Source organism: Nansenia antarctica (assembly GCF_963989245.1).
Source record: "Nansenia antarctica genome assembly, chromosome: 17".
Taxonomy (NCBI): Eukaryota; Metazoa; Chordata; class Actinopteri; order Argentiniformes; family Microstomatidae; genus Nansenia; species Nansenia antarctica.
In genome coordinates, this window is record NC_137687.1 from 14,368,291 (window position 1) to 14,386,296 (window position 18,006).

An 18,006-nucleotide genomic window follows, 5' to 3' on the forward strand; every position below is an offset into this window, starting at 1 on the left:
GTGACCAGATTGCGTGATCAGAGCTGTTTATCGGATCCGGCCGGGTGCACTCTGGTACATCAGCTGTGCCTGGTGTCATTTACCTGAGACCTGAACATGTCATGCTCTTCTAACACTAACCACTATGTTATTCTCCCAGGAAAAGTCACCAGAACTGCTTGCTTAGCAAGCAAAGGAGGAGGGGCACAGCACCCTCTTCACCCACCTCTCTAAACAACAGTTTAGGCAGTACCCCCCCCCCCCCTCACGAAATATACTTCTTATGTCCCTATCAACCATGCGGTTATCTACAGTGTGCCTTCTAGATAAGGGCTAGTGTCAGAGAAGGGACATACCCAACACAATACAATGTTGGCAACAGAATATGTTTGTCAAGACATAAATCTCATTAAAGTCAACGTCCCAGCGATAACCCAGACCTCACCTGTTACTGTTGAGTCAACAATCACATTTGATATGTGGGTGGGGTGGAAAGCAAATACTTAGTATGTAAATAATGTATAAGGTCAGCTGGTGTCCATCTCTGTGGCTCAGACAGGGTGGAGGGTGCGAGGTGCTGTGGTGCTGTGGTGATGTGGTGTTGTGGTGTTGTGGTGTGGTGGTGCTGTGGTGTTGTGGTGTTGTGGTGTTGTGGTGTTGTGGTGCTGTGGTGTTGTGGTGTTGTAGTGTTGAGGTGTTGTGGTGCTGTGGTGTTGTAGTGTTGTGGTGTTGTGGTGTTGTGGTGTTGTGGTGTTGTGGTGTTGTGGTGCTGTGGTGTTGTAGTGTTGTGGTGTTGTGGTGTTGTGGTGTTGTGGTGGGAGGTGTTGTGGTGTTGTTGTGTGGTGCTGTGGTGTTGTGGTGTTGTGGTGTGGTGCTGTGGTGTTGTGGTGTTGTGGTGTTGTGGTGCTGCGGTGTTGTGGTGTTGTGGTGGGAGGTGTTGTGGTGTTGTGGTGTGGTGCTGTGGTGTTGTGGTGTTGTGGTGTTGTAGTGTTGTGGTGGGAGGTGTTGTGGTGTTGTGGTGTTGTGGTGTTGTGGTGTTGTGATGTTGTGATGTTGTGGTGTTGTGGTGTTGTGGTGTTGTGGTGCTGTGGTGCTGTGGTGCTGTGGTGTTGTGGTGTTGTGGTGTTGTGTTGTGGTGCTGTGGTGTTGTGGTGTTGTGGTGTGGTGTTGTGGTGTTGTGGTGGGAGGTGTTGTGGTGTTGTGGTGTGTGGTGTTGTGGTGTTGTGGTGTTGTGGTGCTGTGGTGTTGTGGTGTTGTGGTGCTGTGGTGTTGTGGTGCTGTGATGTTGTGGTGTTGTGGTGTTGTGGTGTTGTGGTGTTGTGGTGTTGTGGTGCTGTGGTGTTGTGGTGCTGTGATGTTGTGGTGTTGTGGTGTTGTGGTGTTGTGGTGCTGTGGTGTTGTGGTGCTGTGATGTTGTGGTGTTGTGGTGTTGTGGTGTTGTGGTGCTGTGGTGCTGTGGTGTTGTGGTGTTGTGGTGTTGTGGTGTTGTGGTGCTGTGGTGTTGTGGTGTTGTGGTGTTGTGGTGTTGAGGTGGTGTGGTGGTGTTGAGGTGTTGTGGTGTTGTGGTGTTGTGGTGTTGTGGTGCTGTGGTGCTGTGGTGTTGTGGTGCTGTGGTGTTGTGGTGTTGTGGTGCTGTGGTGTTGTGGTGTTGTGGTGTTGTGGTGTTGTGATGTTGTGGTGTTGTGATGTTGTGGTGCTGTGGTGTTGTGGTGTTGTGGTGTTGTGGTGTTGTGGTGCTGTGGTGTTGTGGTGCTGTGGTGTTGTGATGTTGTGGTGTTGTGATGTTGTGGTGCTGTGGTGTTGTGGTGTTGTGGTGTTGTGGTGTTGTGATGTTGTGGTGTTGTGATGTTGTGGTGCTGTAGTGTTGTGGTGTTGTGGTGTTGTGGTGTTGTGGTGTTGTGGTGGGAGGTGTTGTTGTGTTGTGGTGTTGTGGTGTTGTGGTGTTGTGGTGGGAGGTGTTGTGGTGTTGTGGTGTTGTGGTGTTGTGGTGTTGTGGTGGGAGGTGTTGTGGTGTTGTGGTGCTGTGGTGTTGTGGTGTTGTGGTGTTGTGGTGCTGTGGTGCTGTGGTGTTGTGGTGTTGTGGTGTTGTGGTGCTGTGGTGTTGTGGTGTTGTGGTGTTGTGGTGCTGTGGTGTTGTGGTGTTGTGGTGTTGTGGTGCTGTGGTGTTGTGGTGTTGTGGTGTTGTGGTGTTGTGGTGCTGTGGTGTTGTGGTGTTGTGGTGTTGTGGTGTTGTGGTGTTGTGGTGTGGTGGTGTTGTGGTGTTGTGGTGTTGTGGTGTTGTGGTGGGAGGTGTTGTGGTGTTGTGGTGTTGTGGTGCTGTGGTGTTGTGGTGTTGTGGTGTTGTGGTGTTGTGGTGCTGTGGTGCTGTGGTGTTGTGGTGTTGTGGTGTTGTGGTGCTGTGGTGTTGTGGTGTTGTGGTGTTGTGGTGTTGTGGTGTGGTGGTGTTGTGGTGCTGTGGTGTTGTGGTGTTGTGGTGTTGTGGTGGCAGGTGCTGTGGTGTTGAGGTGGTGTGGTGGTGTGGTGTTGTGGTGTTGTGGTGTTGTAGTGTTGTGGTGTTGTGGTGTTGTGGTGTTGTGGTGCTGTGGTGTTGTGGTGCTGTGGTGCTGTGGTGTTGTGATGTTGTGGTGCTGTGGTGTTGTGGTGCTGTGGTGTTGTGATGTTGTGGTGTTGTGATGTTGTGGTGCTGTGGTGTTGTGGTGTTGTGGTGTTGTGGTGTTGTGGTGTTGTGGTGGGAGGTGTTGTTGTGTTGTGGTGTTGTGGTGTTGTGGTGTTGTGGTGGGAGGTGTTGTGGTGTTGTGGTGTTGTGGTGTTGTGGTGGGAGGTGTTGTGGTGTTGTGGTGTTGTGGTGCTGTGGTGTTGTGGTGTTGTGGTGTTGTGGTGTTGTGGTGCTGTGGTGCTGTGGTGTTGTGGTGTTGTGGTGTTGTGGTGCTGTGGTGTTGTGGTGTTGTGGTGTTGTGGTGTTGTGGTGCTGTGGTGTTGTGGTGTTGTGGTGTTGTGGTGTTGTGGTGTGGTGGTGTGGTGGTGTTGTGGTGTTGTGGTGCCGTGGTGTTGTGGTGTTGTGGTGTGGTGGTGTGGTGGTGTTGTGGTGTTGTGGTGTGGTGGTGTTGTGGTGCTGTGGTGCTGTGGTGTTGTGGTGTTGTGGTGCTGTGGTGCTGTGGTGTTGTGGTGTTGTGGTGTTGTGGTGTTGTGGTGCTGTGGTGTTGTGGTGTTGTGGTGTTGTGGTGTTGTGGTGTTGTGGTGCTGTGGTGTTGTTGTGGTGTTGTGGTGTTGTGGTGTTGTGGTGTTGTGGTGCTGTGGTGCTGTGGTGTTGTGGTGTTGTGGTGCTGTGGTGTTGTTGTGGTGTTGTGGTGTTGTGGTGTTGTGGTGTGGTGGTGTGGTGGTGTTGTGGTGTTGTGGTGCCGTGGTGTTGTGGTGTTGTGGTGTTGTGGTGTGGTGGTGTGGTGGTGTGGTGGTGTTGTGGTGTTGTGGTGCTGTGGTGCTGTGGTGCTGTGGTGTTGTGGTGTTGTGGTGCTGTGGTGTTGTGGTGTTGTGGTGTTGTGGTGCTGTGGTGTTGTGGTGTTGTGGTGCTGTGGTGTTGTGGTGTTGTGGTGTTGTGGTGCCGTGGTGTTGTGGTGTTGTGGTGTTGTGGTGTGGTGGTGTGGTGGTGTTGTGGTGTTGTGGTGTTGTGGTGTTGTGGTGCTGTGGTGTGGTGGTGTTGTGGTGTTGTGGTGTTGTGGTGTTGTGGTGTTGTGGTGCTGTGGTGTTGTGGTGTTGTGGTGTTGTGGTGCTGTGGTGTTGTGGTGTTGTAGTGTTGTGGTGTTGTGGTGTTGTGGTGCTGTGGTGGGAGGTGTTGTGGTGTTGTGGTGTTGTGGTGTTGTGGTGCTGTGGTGGGAGGTGCTGTGGTGCTGTGGTGCTGTGGTGTGGTGGTGTGGTACCTTGGTGAAGATGGCGAGGGGGAGGCCGTACTGGTCCTCCTCCAGCCCAGACACCAGCCCCTGTGTGACTGCCCCCTGCTGCCCCCCGGCTGGCTGGGGCTGCACCGTGATGGGCTCGCCTGGCTCCGGGTCAAAGGTGTCTGGGTGTTCCAGACCCGCCTCCCTGCCCTCCGCGGGGTCTCTGGAGACGCCCCCCTCCTCCAGCACGCTGGGGTCCAGAGTCTCCCAGCCCTCGCTCTCTGAGGACTCTGGCGAGGGGCGGGACGGAGGCCTCAGGAGGTGGGGGTCCCCGGCGGTCTCAGAGGACAGGGGCACAGCTGCTGCTGTCTGGAGAGCATCGGAGGAGGGGGGCTCCTCGCCAACACCCTCTGTCGATTCTCCTACTAGCTCCATGGTCGCGTTAGCAATGTCAGTGACGGAGACCGAGACGAACTCCTCGGCCCCCGACACACACTCCACCGGACTGGACCGGAGGTCCTCTGACACGCTGCTCTTGGGCTTGTAGTGGGAGGAGTCAGCCAGGCCGTGCTCCATCATACCTGGGGGAACACACACAACCATCATACCTACATCATAACACACACAACCCACTGACTTCAGTAGGATCAATACAACACCACTTAAATCACTGACTTCATCAAGAGACTTGACTCAGGTTATTACAGAAGCAAGACAAATGACATCAACATTTGGTGCACTAGAAAAGTAATATTTACTTACCTGGGAAAAGTGACAGTACGGTCATCAGAGCTCCTACTAATCTGTTGACGGGAGACACATAGAAGAGGACCTAGGGAGGAGACACACACACACACAAACACAATAAGACACACACACAAACACAATAAGACACGCACACAAACACAATAAGACACACACACAAACACCATAAGGTCATGGAGGGGCCACATATTCAAGTCAACTCTCACCTTCTTCTCCAGCAGAATCAGCTTGAAGAGGATGAGAACCTGAGGGCAGAGGGGGGAAGGTTAATGAAGCACATCCATTCCCCTCATACTAACTGTGATCTCATACTAACTGAGATCTCATACTAACTGAGATCTTAATTCCCCTCATACTAACTGAGATCTCATACTAACTGAGATCTCATACTAACTGAGATCTCATACTAACTGAGACTTCCATTTGCATGTGCATCAACTACTTAGTAGTATAAACACTATTTTATAGCCCTGTTTAAGCTGGTATTTACTAAGAAACTATTTGGTAACTATGTGGCAACAAGGGGTACGTTTTGACACTGAAAGTACCCCTGAATGAATTCGACACGATTAGTAACTGTTACTAAAAGGCACAGAATTGTGCTTGAGTCAGTGAATCTAAATGAAACAATGAGCATAATTAATATGCAATTATTAGCCTATAAAACTATTCCCCAGTACTTTCTGCTAAATACTAGGCTGTAAGATATAAAGGGTTACCCAGATTGCTTGCTTAATACACAATATTACCTTGTGTCGAAAGTGCAATATCAAATCTCTTGGTGACAACCCTGTTGGGAAAATGTGTAGAAGGTCATGAAGGTGGAATCTGCTTTAAATAAAAACACTTCAGTAATACACAACAACATTTTCAGGTCTCATTGAAAATAAACCGACCAGCTGATGTGTTACATGTTGAGGTTGTTACCTAGCTGATGTGTCACATGTTGAGGTTGTTACCTAGCTGATGTTACACATTGAGGTTGTTACCTAGCTGATGTGTCACATGTTGAGGTTGTTACCTAGCTGATGTGTCACATGTTGAGGTTGTTACCTAGCTGATGTGTTACATGTTGAGGTTGTTACCTAGGTGATGTGTTACATGTTGAGGTTGTTACCTAGCTGACGTGTTACATGTTGAGGTTGTTACCTAGCTGACGTGTTACATGTTGAGGTTGTTACCTAGCTGATGTGTTACATGTTGAGGTTGTTACTCAAAGTCACAAGTCACAAAAAAGGAGAGCAAGACACAGCTAAACCTTCAATTGGCTAATTACTGAGCATGCGCAGGCCAAGGGGTCTGCATTGATTGGACATCAAGGATACTGTGGGGGGAGGGTCTCTCACACACCAACAATAACACAGAAACACACAAAGAGCTCCCATAATTCACAGTAGGGGGGTTAGTTACTTCATATAGAAAGCGCCTTGAAGCTGTCATTACAAACAAAGGCTTCTCCACTAAGTTTGAATTAATTTCAGTTAGTGTGTTCAATACTTGTTTCCTGTTTCATTCCACTTTATTACACATAACCTTATTTACATATGGACTTTAATGTTTATATTTTCTGTCTGGATTGTTTGAGTTAATACCAAAGTCTGGTGCAAATTTCACTTGAATAGGCTCATTGGAAACACATTTACTGGACAAAATGTTGATGTGTTCAATACTTATTTCCCCCACTGTACACCAGAGTATTTGAACCAGATAAAATAGTGGAATTATTTTACCCAGGTAGACTTGTGAGCCCTCCAGAGCCGTCCCTCTTAGAGAGCCATTCATGTGTTCATACAGTTCCTACAGAAACACACAGGGAGATGGAAGGTAAGACGAGGGCCCAGCTCTCAGGGGAAAGTACAGCCAAGGGTTTGAGCCTCATATACTCACCTTTAAAATTGATATCTGGGAGAAGTCTTTCTCCTCAAAGTAGGCATGTGTGATAAGCTGTAACTTTGCTTGGAGTAGACCATAAAGAGGCTGAAGAACAGGACAAAAACACCAGTCAGTAGAGGGCGCGTATGCGTGTGTGTGTGTGTGCGTGTGTGTGTGTGTGTGTGTGTGTGTGTGTGTGTGTGTGTGTGTGTGTGTGTGTGTGTGCGTGTGTGTCTGTGTGTCTGTGTGTGTGTGTGTGTGTGTGTGTGTGTCTGTGTGTCTGTGTGTCTGTGTGTGTGTGTGTGTGTGTGTGTGTCTGTGTGTGTGTGTGTGTGTGTGTGTGTGTGTGTGTGTTTTGGGAGGCCATGCTGATGCACCCCCACCCCCCCTCAAACCATCTCCCATTACCCAGAGTGCCACTCAGCCCAGTCAGCTGTTCTGTCACTGGGAATTATGGGAGCCCCCCCCCACCACCCTCCTCCCCCCCACCCCCAGCATTGGGTCGTTAACAGACGTATTCAGACAGGAGTATCCTTGAGGAAACAGTTTGACCTTTAACCTCCTCCCCTTATTAGTTATATTCACAGCTGGGTCATATGACCAGCTGACTCACCACTCGGCTGAGCACACAGACGCTCTTCTGGACCGTCTCCCTGGTGACGTCTGCCTGTCGGACCTTCAGGGCCTGAAGAGAAAGGAAAGCTTAAGACACTTACAAAAGAGCCGCCTTACAATGCTCAAGCTGCTATTTACACACAACGACCACTAGTTGTCCGCTTGTCAATTAGCAAATTACACAGAAAAACTGTCAAATAGCTTTATACTAGCTTATCCTGGTGTGATTTTGAAAATGTAAGGATACTGGGTGGTAGAACGCACATATCTAGGAAAAGTCATGAAAGGAGGGTCCTGAAATTAGACATTTTGCAAAGATATAAAACATTTCTTTACTCGCGGCTGTTCTAGTGTTAATGGCTTCTCTGCTGCAGTCGTGAAAGATAACAGAGAGAAGATTCTTCTGAAAATGTTCTGAAATTGCTGACAAATGCATCTGTAAAAACATATAGAAGTTGAGACAAACCTTAGCTTCTATTTGGCGATAACAAGACACTCCGTACACACACTTCATATCACCAAGAGGGGGCAGGTGGAAATAAACCGTGTCTGCAAAAACAAAAACAATCAGTCATGTAAACACATTGCACATCTACCATGAGCCCCTCTGCTCTGACAACTACATCTACCATGAGCCTCTCTGCTCTGAGAACTACATCTACCATGAGCCTCTCTGCTCTGAGAACAACACATCTACCATGAGCCTCTCTGCTCTGAGAACAACACATCTACCATGAGCCTCTCTGCTCTGAGAACAACAGGACCATGAGCCTCTCTGCTCTGAGAACAGGACCATGAGCATCTCTGCTCTGAGAACAACAGGGACCATGAGCCTCTCTGCTCTGAGAACAACAGGACCATGAGCCTCTCTGCTCTGAGAATAACAGGACCATGAGCCTCTCTGCTCTGAGAACAACAGGACCAGTTATGCATGACAGAATACAAGTGATCATCACTGTGGCTCCTTATATGACTTCCTCAGTAAACTGACCAGCGCTCCATTCCACCGAAGGATCACAGTAATACAACCACTGAGGTTCTGCTCCTGATAAGAGGCGCAGTGGGCAGCTGCCTACGTGTTGGATCTGGGTAGAAACAAAGCCTGGAGCAGAGAAGGGAACAGGAGGAGAGGGAGCCCAGAGGATGACCCAGATGACGAGATGAGAGATGAGGTTTCTAACGTTGTTATGGAATCCTCCCTAGCACCACAACAACGCAAGGCTACATCCCAGACAAGGCCACGGGGTGATTACCCAGAGCATGCTGGCAGTGGCACAGGGACTTGTGAAGAGATACAGAGACAACTGCACTGTGTTCAGCAGGCCGCCCCCCTCAGCTCTCACGATCTCATGACTCTGTTTCATGTTGTTGTTTTTTGCTCTGCTGGTGAACTGCTCTGTACAAGCACTGGCTACAGGCTGCATCAATGTATCCTTTTTTCCCCACAATTGTTGAACCTGTGACCAAACATACTGGCCCTACAGTGATCTATAGACTGAACGGGCACACTTTGGGCCCGTTAATACCAATCATCGCTTGAATGCCACAGCCTATTACAGTACTGTTGCTGACCATGTGCATCCCTTCATGGCCACAATGTACCCATCTTCTAATGGCTACTGCCAGCATGATAATGCACCATGTCACAAAGCAAAAGTCGTCTCAAACTGGTTTCATGAACATCACAGTGAGTTCAGTGTTCTTCAGTGGCCTTCCCAGTCACCGGACAAGAGAACACCTTTGGGATGTGGTAGAACGGGAGATTCACAGCTTGAAAGTGCAACTGAAAAATCTGCAGGAATTGCGTGATGCAATCATGTCATCATGGATCAGTATTCAAAGGAATGTTTCCAACATCTCGTGGAATCAATGCATGAAAAATTTAGGCTGTTTTGGGGGCAAATGGAGGCCCTACGCAGTATTAGTATAGTGTATATACACTCACCGAGCACTTTATGATTAGGATTATTATATACACTATACTGTATATATATACACACACATATGAATATATACAGTTAGGTCCGGAAATATTTGGACAGTGACACAATTTCCATAAGTTTGGCTCTGTATGCCACCACAATGGATTTGACATGAAACAATCGAGATGTAATTGAAGTGCAGACTTTCAGCTTTAATTCAAGGGGTTGAACCAAAATATTGTATGAAACGTTTTAGGAATTGCAACCGTTTTTATACACAGTCCTCTAGGTTCAGCGAAGGGTTAGGCTCAGTGAAGGCCTGGGGAACAACACAGGGTGCTGCTTGCCAAGAAAGGCCCCGGTGGCCCACAGCTCTCGGTCTGAACCCAGCCTCTGCCTGATGCCTCACATCATCACTTCATCACACTGGTAGACAAACAGAACCCATGTGAGAACTCAGGGTAGACTTTTAAGGGGCCCAGTTGGGTCAAACAATGTACGTATATGAATAGTGAGAAGGATGAGTGTCTGTCTGTCTGTCTACCTTCCTGGTAGTTGTGGGCCCCGTCAGGGAGCGCCAGGAAGGGCAGGTACTTCCACTCCTCTGGCAGGGAGCTGCTGTCATGACCCTCCTCAGGGAGGAGCGGAGGGTAGGAGAACTCCACCTGAGGATAGAACACAGGTAAAGGTCAGATCTATTATGGTCAGCACTTGTTGTAAAGGGGTCAATGACATGACGTGTACATTTTGTGTCCGAATGTAATATTTTCTAAAATGAAAAATGTATATATATATATATATATATATATACTGTATATATACATATATACATTATGTTAACTAACACTATTTACTCTCCTTTATTGGATACACAAAGAGTTTATGGTGATTTGTTACAAATTCAGGCACTTTCAGCTCTTTAAAGGGTTGAAAAGTCATTCGGTACAACTGTCTGAACACAAATGCAACCAGCTAATGGTTATAATCTACAATTATATTACAACTATTATATAAACATTCTGGCATGATTTTACAAGGGTTTATAAGAATATACTGCAACATGGTTAAGGATTTTTATGTAGAAATGTTTGCTTTCCTCAAATCACTTTTGTGTTTCACTGATATCATTCGGAGCAACCAATTTCAAGGCACCATTTTGGATCAAATCAACTGATAATCATCATGTGACAGGATATTACATCATTAAGACCCCTGCAGCAGACCCTAAGAAAAGTAGCCAGCTCTCTCTTACATTTTTGATAAATGCACTTTTCCGCTCCCTGTTATGAATGTCCCCAAATATCACATCATTCGGTACAACCGCTAAAACACACTGATAATGTTGAAATATTTTAGAAATATATATTTATTATGAATTCTTATTCTCTAAGTTCAAGCTCAAGGTCAAGTTCTCACATAGGTAGCAAAACATGTGCCTGTTTTAACTATTTACTTGAAGAAAATCATTCGGTACAACCAAAAATAATCATTCGGTACAACCAGAAATCTGGTTAAATATAAATATAATGGTTGTACCGAATGATGACAATCTATGTTAGTCCTATTTGCACATCTTTGGGTGCAAAATATAATATATATTATGAATGGAAAATGTGTTATACATCATTTAACTTTTTGCACTTCTGAAAACCTTATCCGTCATTGACCTAAAGGCAGAAAAACCTAATACTCTACAAAAAGACATTGTCGTAAACTTTGACATGTTATATTGACCAGGCATTTTGCACCACTGAAAAGTTACCATGAAAAACCGTACTAAGCAAAAATACATGAAACTGTCTGGGTAAAATCTGCCCTGAGGACTGATGTAGATAGTCTGTCTGAGGACTGATGTAGATAGAGTGTCTGAGGACTGATGTAGGTAGAGTGTCTGAGGACTGATGGAGGTAGAGTGTCTGAGGACTGATGGAGGTAGAGTGTCTGAGGACTGATGTAGATAGTCTGTCTGAGGACTGATGTAGATAGAGTGTCTGAGGACTGATGTAGATAGTCTGTCTGAGGACTGATGTAGGTAGAGTGTCTGAGGACTGATGGAGGTAGAGTGTCTGAGGACTGATGTAGATAGTCTGTCTGAGGACTGATGTAGATAGAGTGTCTGAGGACTGATGTAGATAGTCTGTCTGAGGACTGATGTAGATAGTCTGTCTGAGGACTGATGTAGATAGTCTGTCTGAGGACTGATGTAGATAGAGTGTCTGAGGACTGATGTAGGTAGAGTGTCTGAGGACTGATGTAGATAGAGTGTCTGAGGACTGATGGAGGTAGAGTGTCTGAGGACTGATGTAGATAGTCTGTCTGAGGACTGATGTAGATAGTCTGTCTGAGGACTGATGTAGATAGAGTGTCTGAGGACTGATGGAGGTAGAGTGTCTGAGGACTGATGTAGGTAGAGTCTGTCTGAGGACTCTACGCGGCAGTGCCTACGCAACCGTAAGCTCTGTGATTGGTCCGCTTGGTAGCACATGATTCCGACATGATGTAGGGAACATAAGAGCACAGCGTTTCAGTGGAGATAACAGTAATCCAGATGAAGAGGGCTATTCACACTGATCATGTGACTCTATGAGACTCTGTGACTCACAGCCACAGGAAACATGTCCATTTCCAAGGTCTTCTACTGTAGTCAGCTATATAAACTAGTTCAACTGGAAATCTGCCTGTGGTACAAAAGGCCAAATAATTGCAACCTTGTCAAACAAGCCGTGCAAAAAGCATCTTAATAGCTCTACCCTGCGTAATTATACAATAAAAGACTAACATTTTTCATGCAGAGTTCCTTGATATAAATATAATATGAACTAATAGGGCTCACTCAAGATCCATCGAAGACTAAGCTGATGGTGAAGTAAAGCAATTTAGCCTAATAAAGGACATCACAGAGCATGGTCCCACTGAATACTATCATGTGACAAGCATTAAGCAGTTCACTGACATCTATCCTCACTCTACTTAGCACCATATCCATTTACCCTCACAGCCGCTTTCACTGGTCTACCTGCCTCCATGCATGTGACAGACAGGTGTCGTTTGGAGCCATGAAAGCACAGGTCAAACTGTAGCCTCTGACAGACTGTAGCCTCTGAAGGGGAGGAAGGTGCCATCCTAACGCCTCACCCTGAGAAACATGTGCTGCACCACGACATTGTCATATTCCTCCACTAGCCTACGCCTCCTGCCAGCCCAACAGATGGAGAGCAGGCGCTAGAGAGAGAGAGAACCCAATCTTCTGATACCCTGCAGGACGCCAGGCCCCTATCAGATAACAGTTAATACCGCTCTTTCTAGTGAAGACATAGACTATTTCTAGTGAATACATAGACTATTTCTAGTGAAGACATAGGGTCAGACTATTTCCTGAAACAAAGTGCACCCCCTATCTGGTTTCACAGGCTTTTAACAGGTTTTGGTGGTTTTAGGAAAAGGGGGGAGGGGGAAAGGGGAGGTGGGGAAAGGGGGAGGGGGGAGGTGGGAAAGGGGGGAGGGGGGAGGGTTTTGGGTCTATTTCTCTTACACAAACCTTACTTGCATCATTGGAAAACAACAAATGTGTCTCTCAGCTCTCAGACATGAGCAAGGGGAACCTAAACCCTTCCCTTTTCTTCTGACAAAAAGACAGGTGGGAAGCAGCGTTAAACAAAGAACAATAAACACAAAAGGTGATTGTTGTCTGAGCTGTTTGCAGGTCGCAGTGGAATTGCCCCTTAACATAGCAGCGGCTACAACATCATTATTAGGGAAAAGAAACAGGACAAAAATAAGAAATGATGCATTAGGTTATTGAACGTTTATGTGATACAGCCCATTGAAGCCCATTGTGTCTGTCAAGCTCTAGACTGGTTACTGGCTGTGTTCAAGTTTAGCCTAAATCCCTGAAACTGAAATGAAACATGAAACTTTCTCTTAGGACTGCCCATGATATGCTTTGTTTTTTAAAACTGTTGACCATGTATGGAGTAATAGTACACAGATAAAAAACAGATATAGACTGTACAACTCCTGGCTCGAACAAGGTGATCAGGATCAGGCTGGGGGGATGGTAAATGACACTAGACTGTTCTACTGTATATAATGTTCAGATATCTATTTTATCTTGTTATATTATTCAGTTGTCCCTTTATTTTGTTGTTGTTGTTTGTGGTGTGAGCTGCTGTAATGGCTTAATTTCCCTTCCGGGATCAATAAAGCATCTATCTATCTATCTGTCTGTCTATCTATCTGTCCATCTGTCCATCTATCTATCCATCTGTCTCTCTATCCATCTATCTATCTATCTCTCTATCCATCTATCTATCTATCTATCTATCTGTCTATCTAACTGTCTATCTATCTATCTATCTATATTGGGTGGGCACCTTGACATGAAACCACAAGGAGCTAGTAATGAGGAGGGGAAACCTCTGATGAACAGTGCATGCAAACACACAGATCAGTCCTCATCATTCTTGCATCTAGGCTTTCATTGATCAGTTACAGGCACTAGAGGAAAACTAAAAACATGCTTGTTTGTTGACAGCTGTCATTGCATGCCTTGACTGTGTCGAAATACCCTCTGCAATCAGACACATAGTCTGTAGTCTCTAATAAGTCTCATATCTAGACCCTTAGTAGGTGAAATGATATGTGCAAACATCAGATATCATCAGATGTTAGCAGCATGTTGGGCTAACACAACATCAAGCTAGTTAGCAGGGAGCTTTCACCAACCTGACAGCCTTTCTTGTGGTGAAATCCAACCACCACTATATGCAACACGGGTCCCTTCAGTTCATCTTTGCCATGCGACTCCATGGCCCCAGATATGTGTGTAGCAGTGTGTTGTTTTTCCACTTGCGGGTCCAATGTAAACAGGTAGTGAGGCTGGTCTGGTCTGTGTAATAACTAGTCACACATCTCTCTTCTCTCTTCCGCCTCTCTGGGTTCACTAGTAACATCATGACGTCACCCAACCCACTGGTTGTAGCGCCACCGCGTGGCAAACACGATTCCTAGGTAGTCCAGTCAATCTGTGGTTTAACCCAGGGGGAAATTGCAATAGTAATCATTCAAGTTTTTTTGTGATCCCTAGGGACAACCAAATAACATATTAAAAGTCTTAGTCTTAATATTTATTGGATCACGGTAAATTCAGGGGTCGAAAATTTGGGTTTTTGTGCCAGGCGCAACACAGCCAGTTAATACTAGGATAAAAAAATTAACTAATAGATATCACCATGAAACTTCACCAGTTAATCACTTACATTAAGACTAAAACATTTTGTATTACAAGTTTTCTGAAATAGTATGTTTAAATATGCAAATTAGGCATTATCTAATTAAATATGTGCTAATTTCTCCTGGGTTGGGCCTTTTTTTGAGTTAGATTGACTGGACTAAGGGTTTACATTGGGTTTACTGTGGAGAGTTTATTAGGAAATGCAATCAAAATGGACACACAGGTAATTCAGTATTTGAAAGATACTGGGTTGATAGACAAGATTTAACACCCCCCCCCCCCCCCCCACACACACACACACACACACACACACACACACACACACACACAATTTTGTTTATTTCTTTCATTTTTAAGTTTTCCCTGTCAAATATACCGTCCAAACAGTCCGGTAGGGGGCGGTAATGCGCCTCGAGTTGGTCGCAAACCGCCATTCAAACTGAAAAGAAGAAGAAGAATCACGATTCCTACGGTCTCTCATCACTCATTTTAGTCAAACTATTGCAAAAAAGCTATCCATAAAACAGTCTAATCTGTCACTATGGAGCTATCCCTGAAATTAGTTTGACTGGAATCAATACAAATCATCATTGACTTATTGCAATAGACAACATCGTCAGTTTCAAATAACACAATCAACAACAATACCTCCTCACTACATTGCAATTAAGTAATCAACGAATTAATGTTACATCAAAGAGAATCCATCTGGTTACAACAAACACCCCGTATATCATCTCCGGTTACCTTGTTGTTTGAACGACAGTTCTTTAATTGATTGTTTTAGTCTGATTTACTATCGTTCATTTTTTCCTATTGATTACATTAGTCTTGTTCAACTAAACATGGCGGCTACACCAGCTACAAACCCATCACAGTTGCTCCCACTCGGTTCGTATGTTTATTAACGTGTCTTTGGTTTATAAATGTCTTTCTTTTACAGTTACAAGCACACTGTTGATGCCATACGTAGTGGTGTTGATGTGTTGGAGATGTGTGCATTGTAAGGCGTTCAGAGCGTAGTGTCAGCATGGCCGCATCACTGTAGCAGAAGTCACGTGACGTTAGAATTATACGGTTCTATCTCAATTTTTGTCAAAATTGAGTTTTTTTACATAGTCTGATCCATTAGGTGTTTATTAATGCCTGTGTGCTGTTATTTAAAAAATGTTGACATTTTTGAGTTAGTAATTCATAATACAAAGGTTCCATCTCACAAAACATAATGGAATGTAAAAACGTTGACGCTCAATATCTCTGAACTGCCCTAAACGGAGATAGAACCTTATCATTCTAAACGGAGATAGAACCTTCTCATTCTAAACGGAGATAGAACCTTATCATTCTAAACGGAGATAGAACCTTCTCATTCTAAACGGAGATAGAACCTTATCATTCTAAACGGAGATAGAACCTTATCATTCTAAGCTCACGAAGAGCCGTTCTAGTGACGTTAGTTAGCCACGTGACTGACACAATGTTGCAAAAATACGAATCGAATTGGTAATAATGTGTCTTGTTATGTGTTGTGTAGCTTGGGACTGAACTAATGTTAATTTGAACTAAATGTGTTGAACAATGTTAGAATGGAAATCTCGCGGGAAAGATGATGTCCTGACTGAATGAATCCCAAATCACCCCGCCATAGACCTGACAGACTGATGACTCCCTAGTCTTCCTGACTGACAGTCCGTGACGTTAGAATTATAAGGTTCTATCTCCATTTTTGTCAAAATTTAGTTGTTTACATAATCTGATCCATTAGGTGTTTATTAATGCCTGTGTGGTGTTATTTTTTAAATGTTGACATTTTTGAGTTAGTAAATCATAAAATACAAAGGTTCCATCTCACAAAACATAATGCAATGTAAAAACTTTGACGCTCAATATCTCTGAACTACCCTAAACGGAGATATAACCTTATCATTCTAAGCTCACGAATTGGCTAGGCTTCATCTCATAGGTCGGGATAGATGTTTAGCAAGATGGTGAACAGAGGGGCAAGATGCATCAGCATCTTGTTTAAACCTTCCAATGATCTAAGACCCAAAGACGTGCCTAGAAGGTTACTTGCATCAGATAAGTCATGTGTTGAATGATACGAGCTGTTCTAATTCCTGTCATCTTCACGTCTTTTTCTTTTTCTTTTAGAGCTCGTGGACAAATGCATCGGTTCTCGTATTCACATAGTCATGAAGAATGACAAAGAAATAGTCGGCACCTTGTTGGGTTTCGACGATTTTGTCAGTATCCTTTCCAACGAAACATCTCATTGTGCACAATTGTTGTAGTATATATTTAGTATTATATTTAGTATAACCGATTAGGCATTACAGGCTACCATTAACAATGTGTTACCGTACACGGGCTATTCATTTTGTCAATACTGTGTATGGAGTCTTCCTTTACCGTATTACAGACATGGTGCTGGAGGATGTGACAGAATTGTAAGTATCATTTCAGGATTGATATCACAGGGCTACTTTAAAGTGGAGTATATGATTGCACAGATTGTTCTCTTGGTATAATCAGGTATTTGATGTGTTTTAGTGAAATAACACCAGAGGGGAGAAGGATAACTAAACTGGACCAGATCCTACTCAATGGCAACAACATTACTATGGTAAGCAGATATCACTCACAAATAAACAACATTACTATGGTAACTAAGGCAGATATCACTCATAATAAACAATTGTCAATCATTAAATGGTCAAATGCTGTAGTATTTTGCTACTGAATGATATTTTAAAAGGAAAGTACGCACATGCAACTTATTTCCAGGTGTAAGGTGCATATGGTCAAAGGAATGGAAGAAAACACAGTCTGCAGTGGCTATGCTCCCATGCTGCTTATTGCAGTGTTTCAACTAAGTAGGTTTTGGTCAAGCCTGAGCAGACCTACTCTGTAAACATTGTATAAACAGCATGGGAGCAGTTCTACTACTGACTGGTATAACAGCCTGGGAGCAGTTCTACTACTGACTTGTATAACAGCCTGGGAGCAGTTCTACTACTGACTTAGTCAGTACTAATTCCCTTCTCAATTCTCTTCCAGCTCATACCTGGAGGTGAAGGGCCTGAAGTATGAAGAGAGAAGCAGTGTAACACTGACACCTGTCTATGTAGACACCTGTCTATGTTGACACCTGTCTATGTTGACACCTGTATACTTGCCTTCCCTTTCCTAAGTTGGTGATTATTTTTATTTTTGCTATTTTCATTTTGAGAAAATATTTTTTGTAACAAACATTTTCCTAACGGAGCTTTTGATAAACCTGTGTACAGTGCAGCGATTGATTTTGAACTTAAACTTGTGTAAAATGAATCACAAAGATGTGATTTAACAGTTTTTGTTATGAATAAATCACAAAATAATTTGTAATTGAAATTAACCACCCCAGTTGTATTCCTTTTTAAGCCCTAAGTTTGCATGTAATTTGCATGTAGTGTGCCATGTTATGGAAATAAAATGTTGCTGTCGATTGTGTTTACATGACTGTATTACTCTAAATGACTATATTACTCTACAATGATTGTCATGAAAATACTTCTGAAGCCTCTTCTGAAACTTCATAGGTTACTATGCAGCCTAGGCAGTTCTGTAAGAGATTGTTAGCTGTTAAACATGCCACTAAATTGAGCAGTCATAACTGAAATAAACTCGAGCAGAAGGGCCATTTCTAAATGTATCTCTGGACAATAGCATAACTGTTAGTCAATGACTCAAGAGTTGCAATCAGGAGTTT

The 18,006-nt window shown here is 44.4% G+C and overlaps 2 protein-coding genes across 2 annotated transcripts in view; one reads left to right on the forward strand and one right to left on the reverse strand.

The window, feature by feature from the left end:
• The window catches only part of avl9 (AVL9 homolog (S. cerevisiase)), a 26,474-nt gene extending 12,571 nt beyond the window's left edge, over positions 1–13,903 (reverse strand). Inside the window, exons 1-10 of the mRNA XM_080547212.1 lie at positions 13,751–13,903; positions 9,570–9,690; positions 7,570–7,652; positions 7,102–7,173; positions 6,504–6,593; positions 6,347–6,413; positions 5,366–5,406; positions 4,823–4,861; positions 4,614–4,683; positions 3,894–4,432 (exon numbers count right to left, since the gene is read on the reverse strand). Of these exons, the coding sequence (XP_080403338.1) occupies positions 3,894–4,432; positions 4,614–4,683; positions 4,823–4,861; positions 5,366–5,406; positions 6,347–6,413; positions 6,504–6,593; positions 7,102–7,173; positions 7,570–7,652; positions 9,570–9,690; positions 13,751–13,834 (1,206 nt within the window). The 5' untranslated portion in view covers positions 13,835–13,903. The remainder of the gene's footprint in view (positions 1–3,893; positions 4,433–4,613; positions 4,684–4,822; positions 4,862–5,365; positions 5,407–6,346; positions 6,414–6,503; positions 6,594–7,101; positions 7,174–7,569; positions 7,653–9,569; positions 9,691–13,750) is intronic.
• A 1,199-nt stretch (positions 13,904–15,102) lies between these two features.
• lsm5 (LSM5 homolog, U6 small nuclear RNA and mRNA degradation associated) lies at positions 15,103–17,742 on the forward strand. Its single transcript, XM_080547638.1, has 5 exons — positions 15,103–15,149; positions 16,410–16,505; positions 16,678–16,705; positions 16,809–16,881; positions 17,316–17,742. The coding sequence occupies exons 1-5, from the start codon at positions 15,104–15,106 to the stop codon at positions 17,346–17,348; spliced, it is 276 nt and encodes a 91-aa protein (XP_080403764.1). The 5' UTR covers position 15,103; the 3' UTR covers positions 17,349–17,742.
• The last annotated feature ends 264 nt before the right edge of the window (positions 17,743–18,006 follow it).

Bases quoted from the DNA above. Each gene is read 5' to 3' on its own strand.
- lsm5 (XM_080547638.1), top strand. From the start codon at position 15,104: ATGGCGGCTACACCAGCTACAAACCCATCACAGTTGCTCCCACTCG. The intron at 16,506-16,677 runs GTATCCTTTCCA...ACCGTATTACAG, and splicing joins GGGTTTCGACGATTTTGTCA to ACATGGTGCTGGAGGATGTG. The intron at 16,706-16,808 runs GTAAGTATCATT...GATGTGTTTTAG, and splicing joins CTGGAGGATGTGACAGAATT to TGAAATAACACCAGAGGGGA.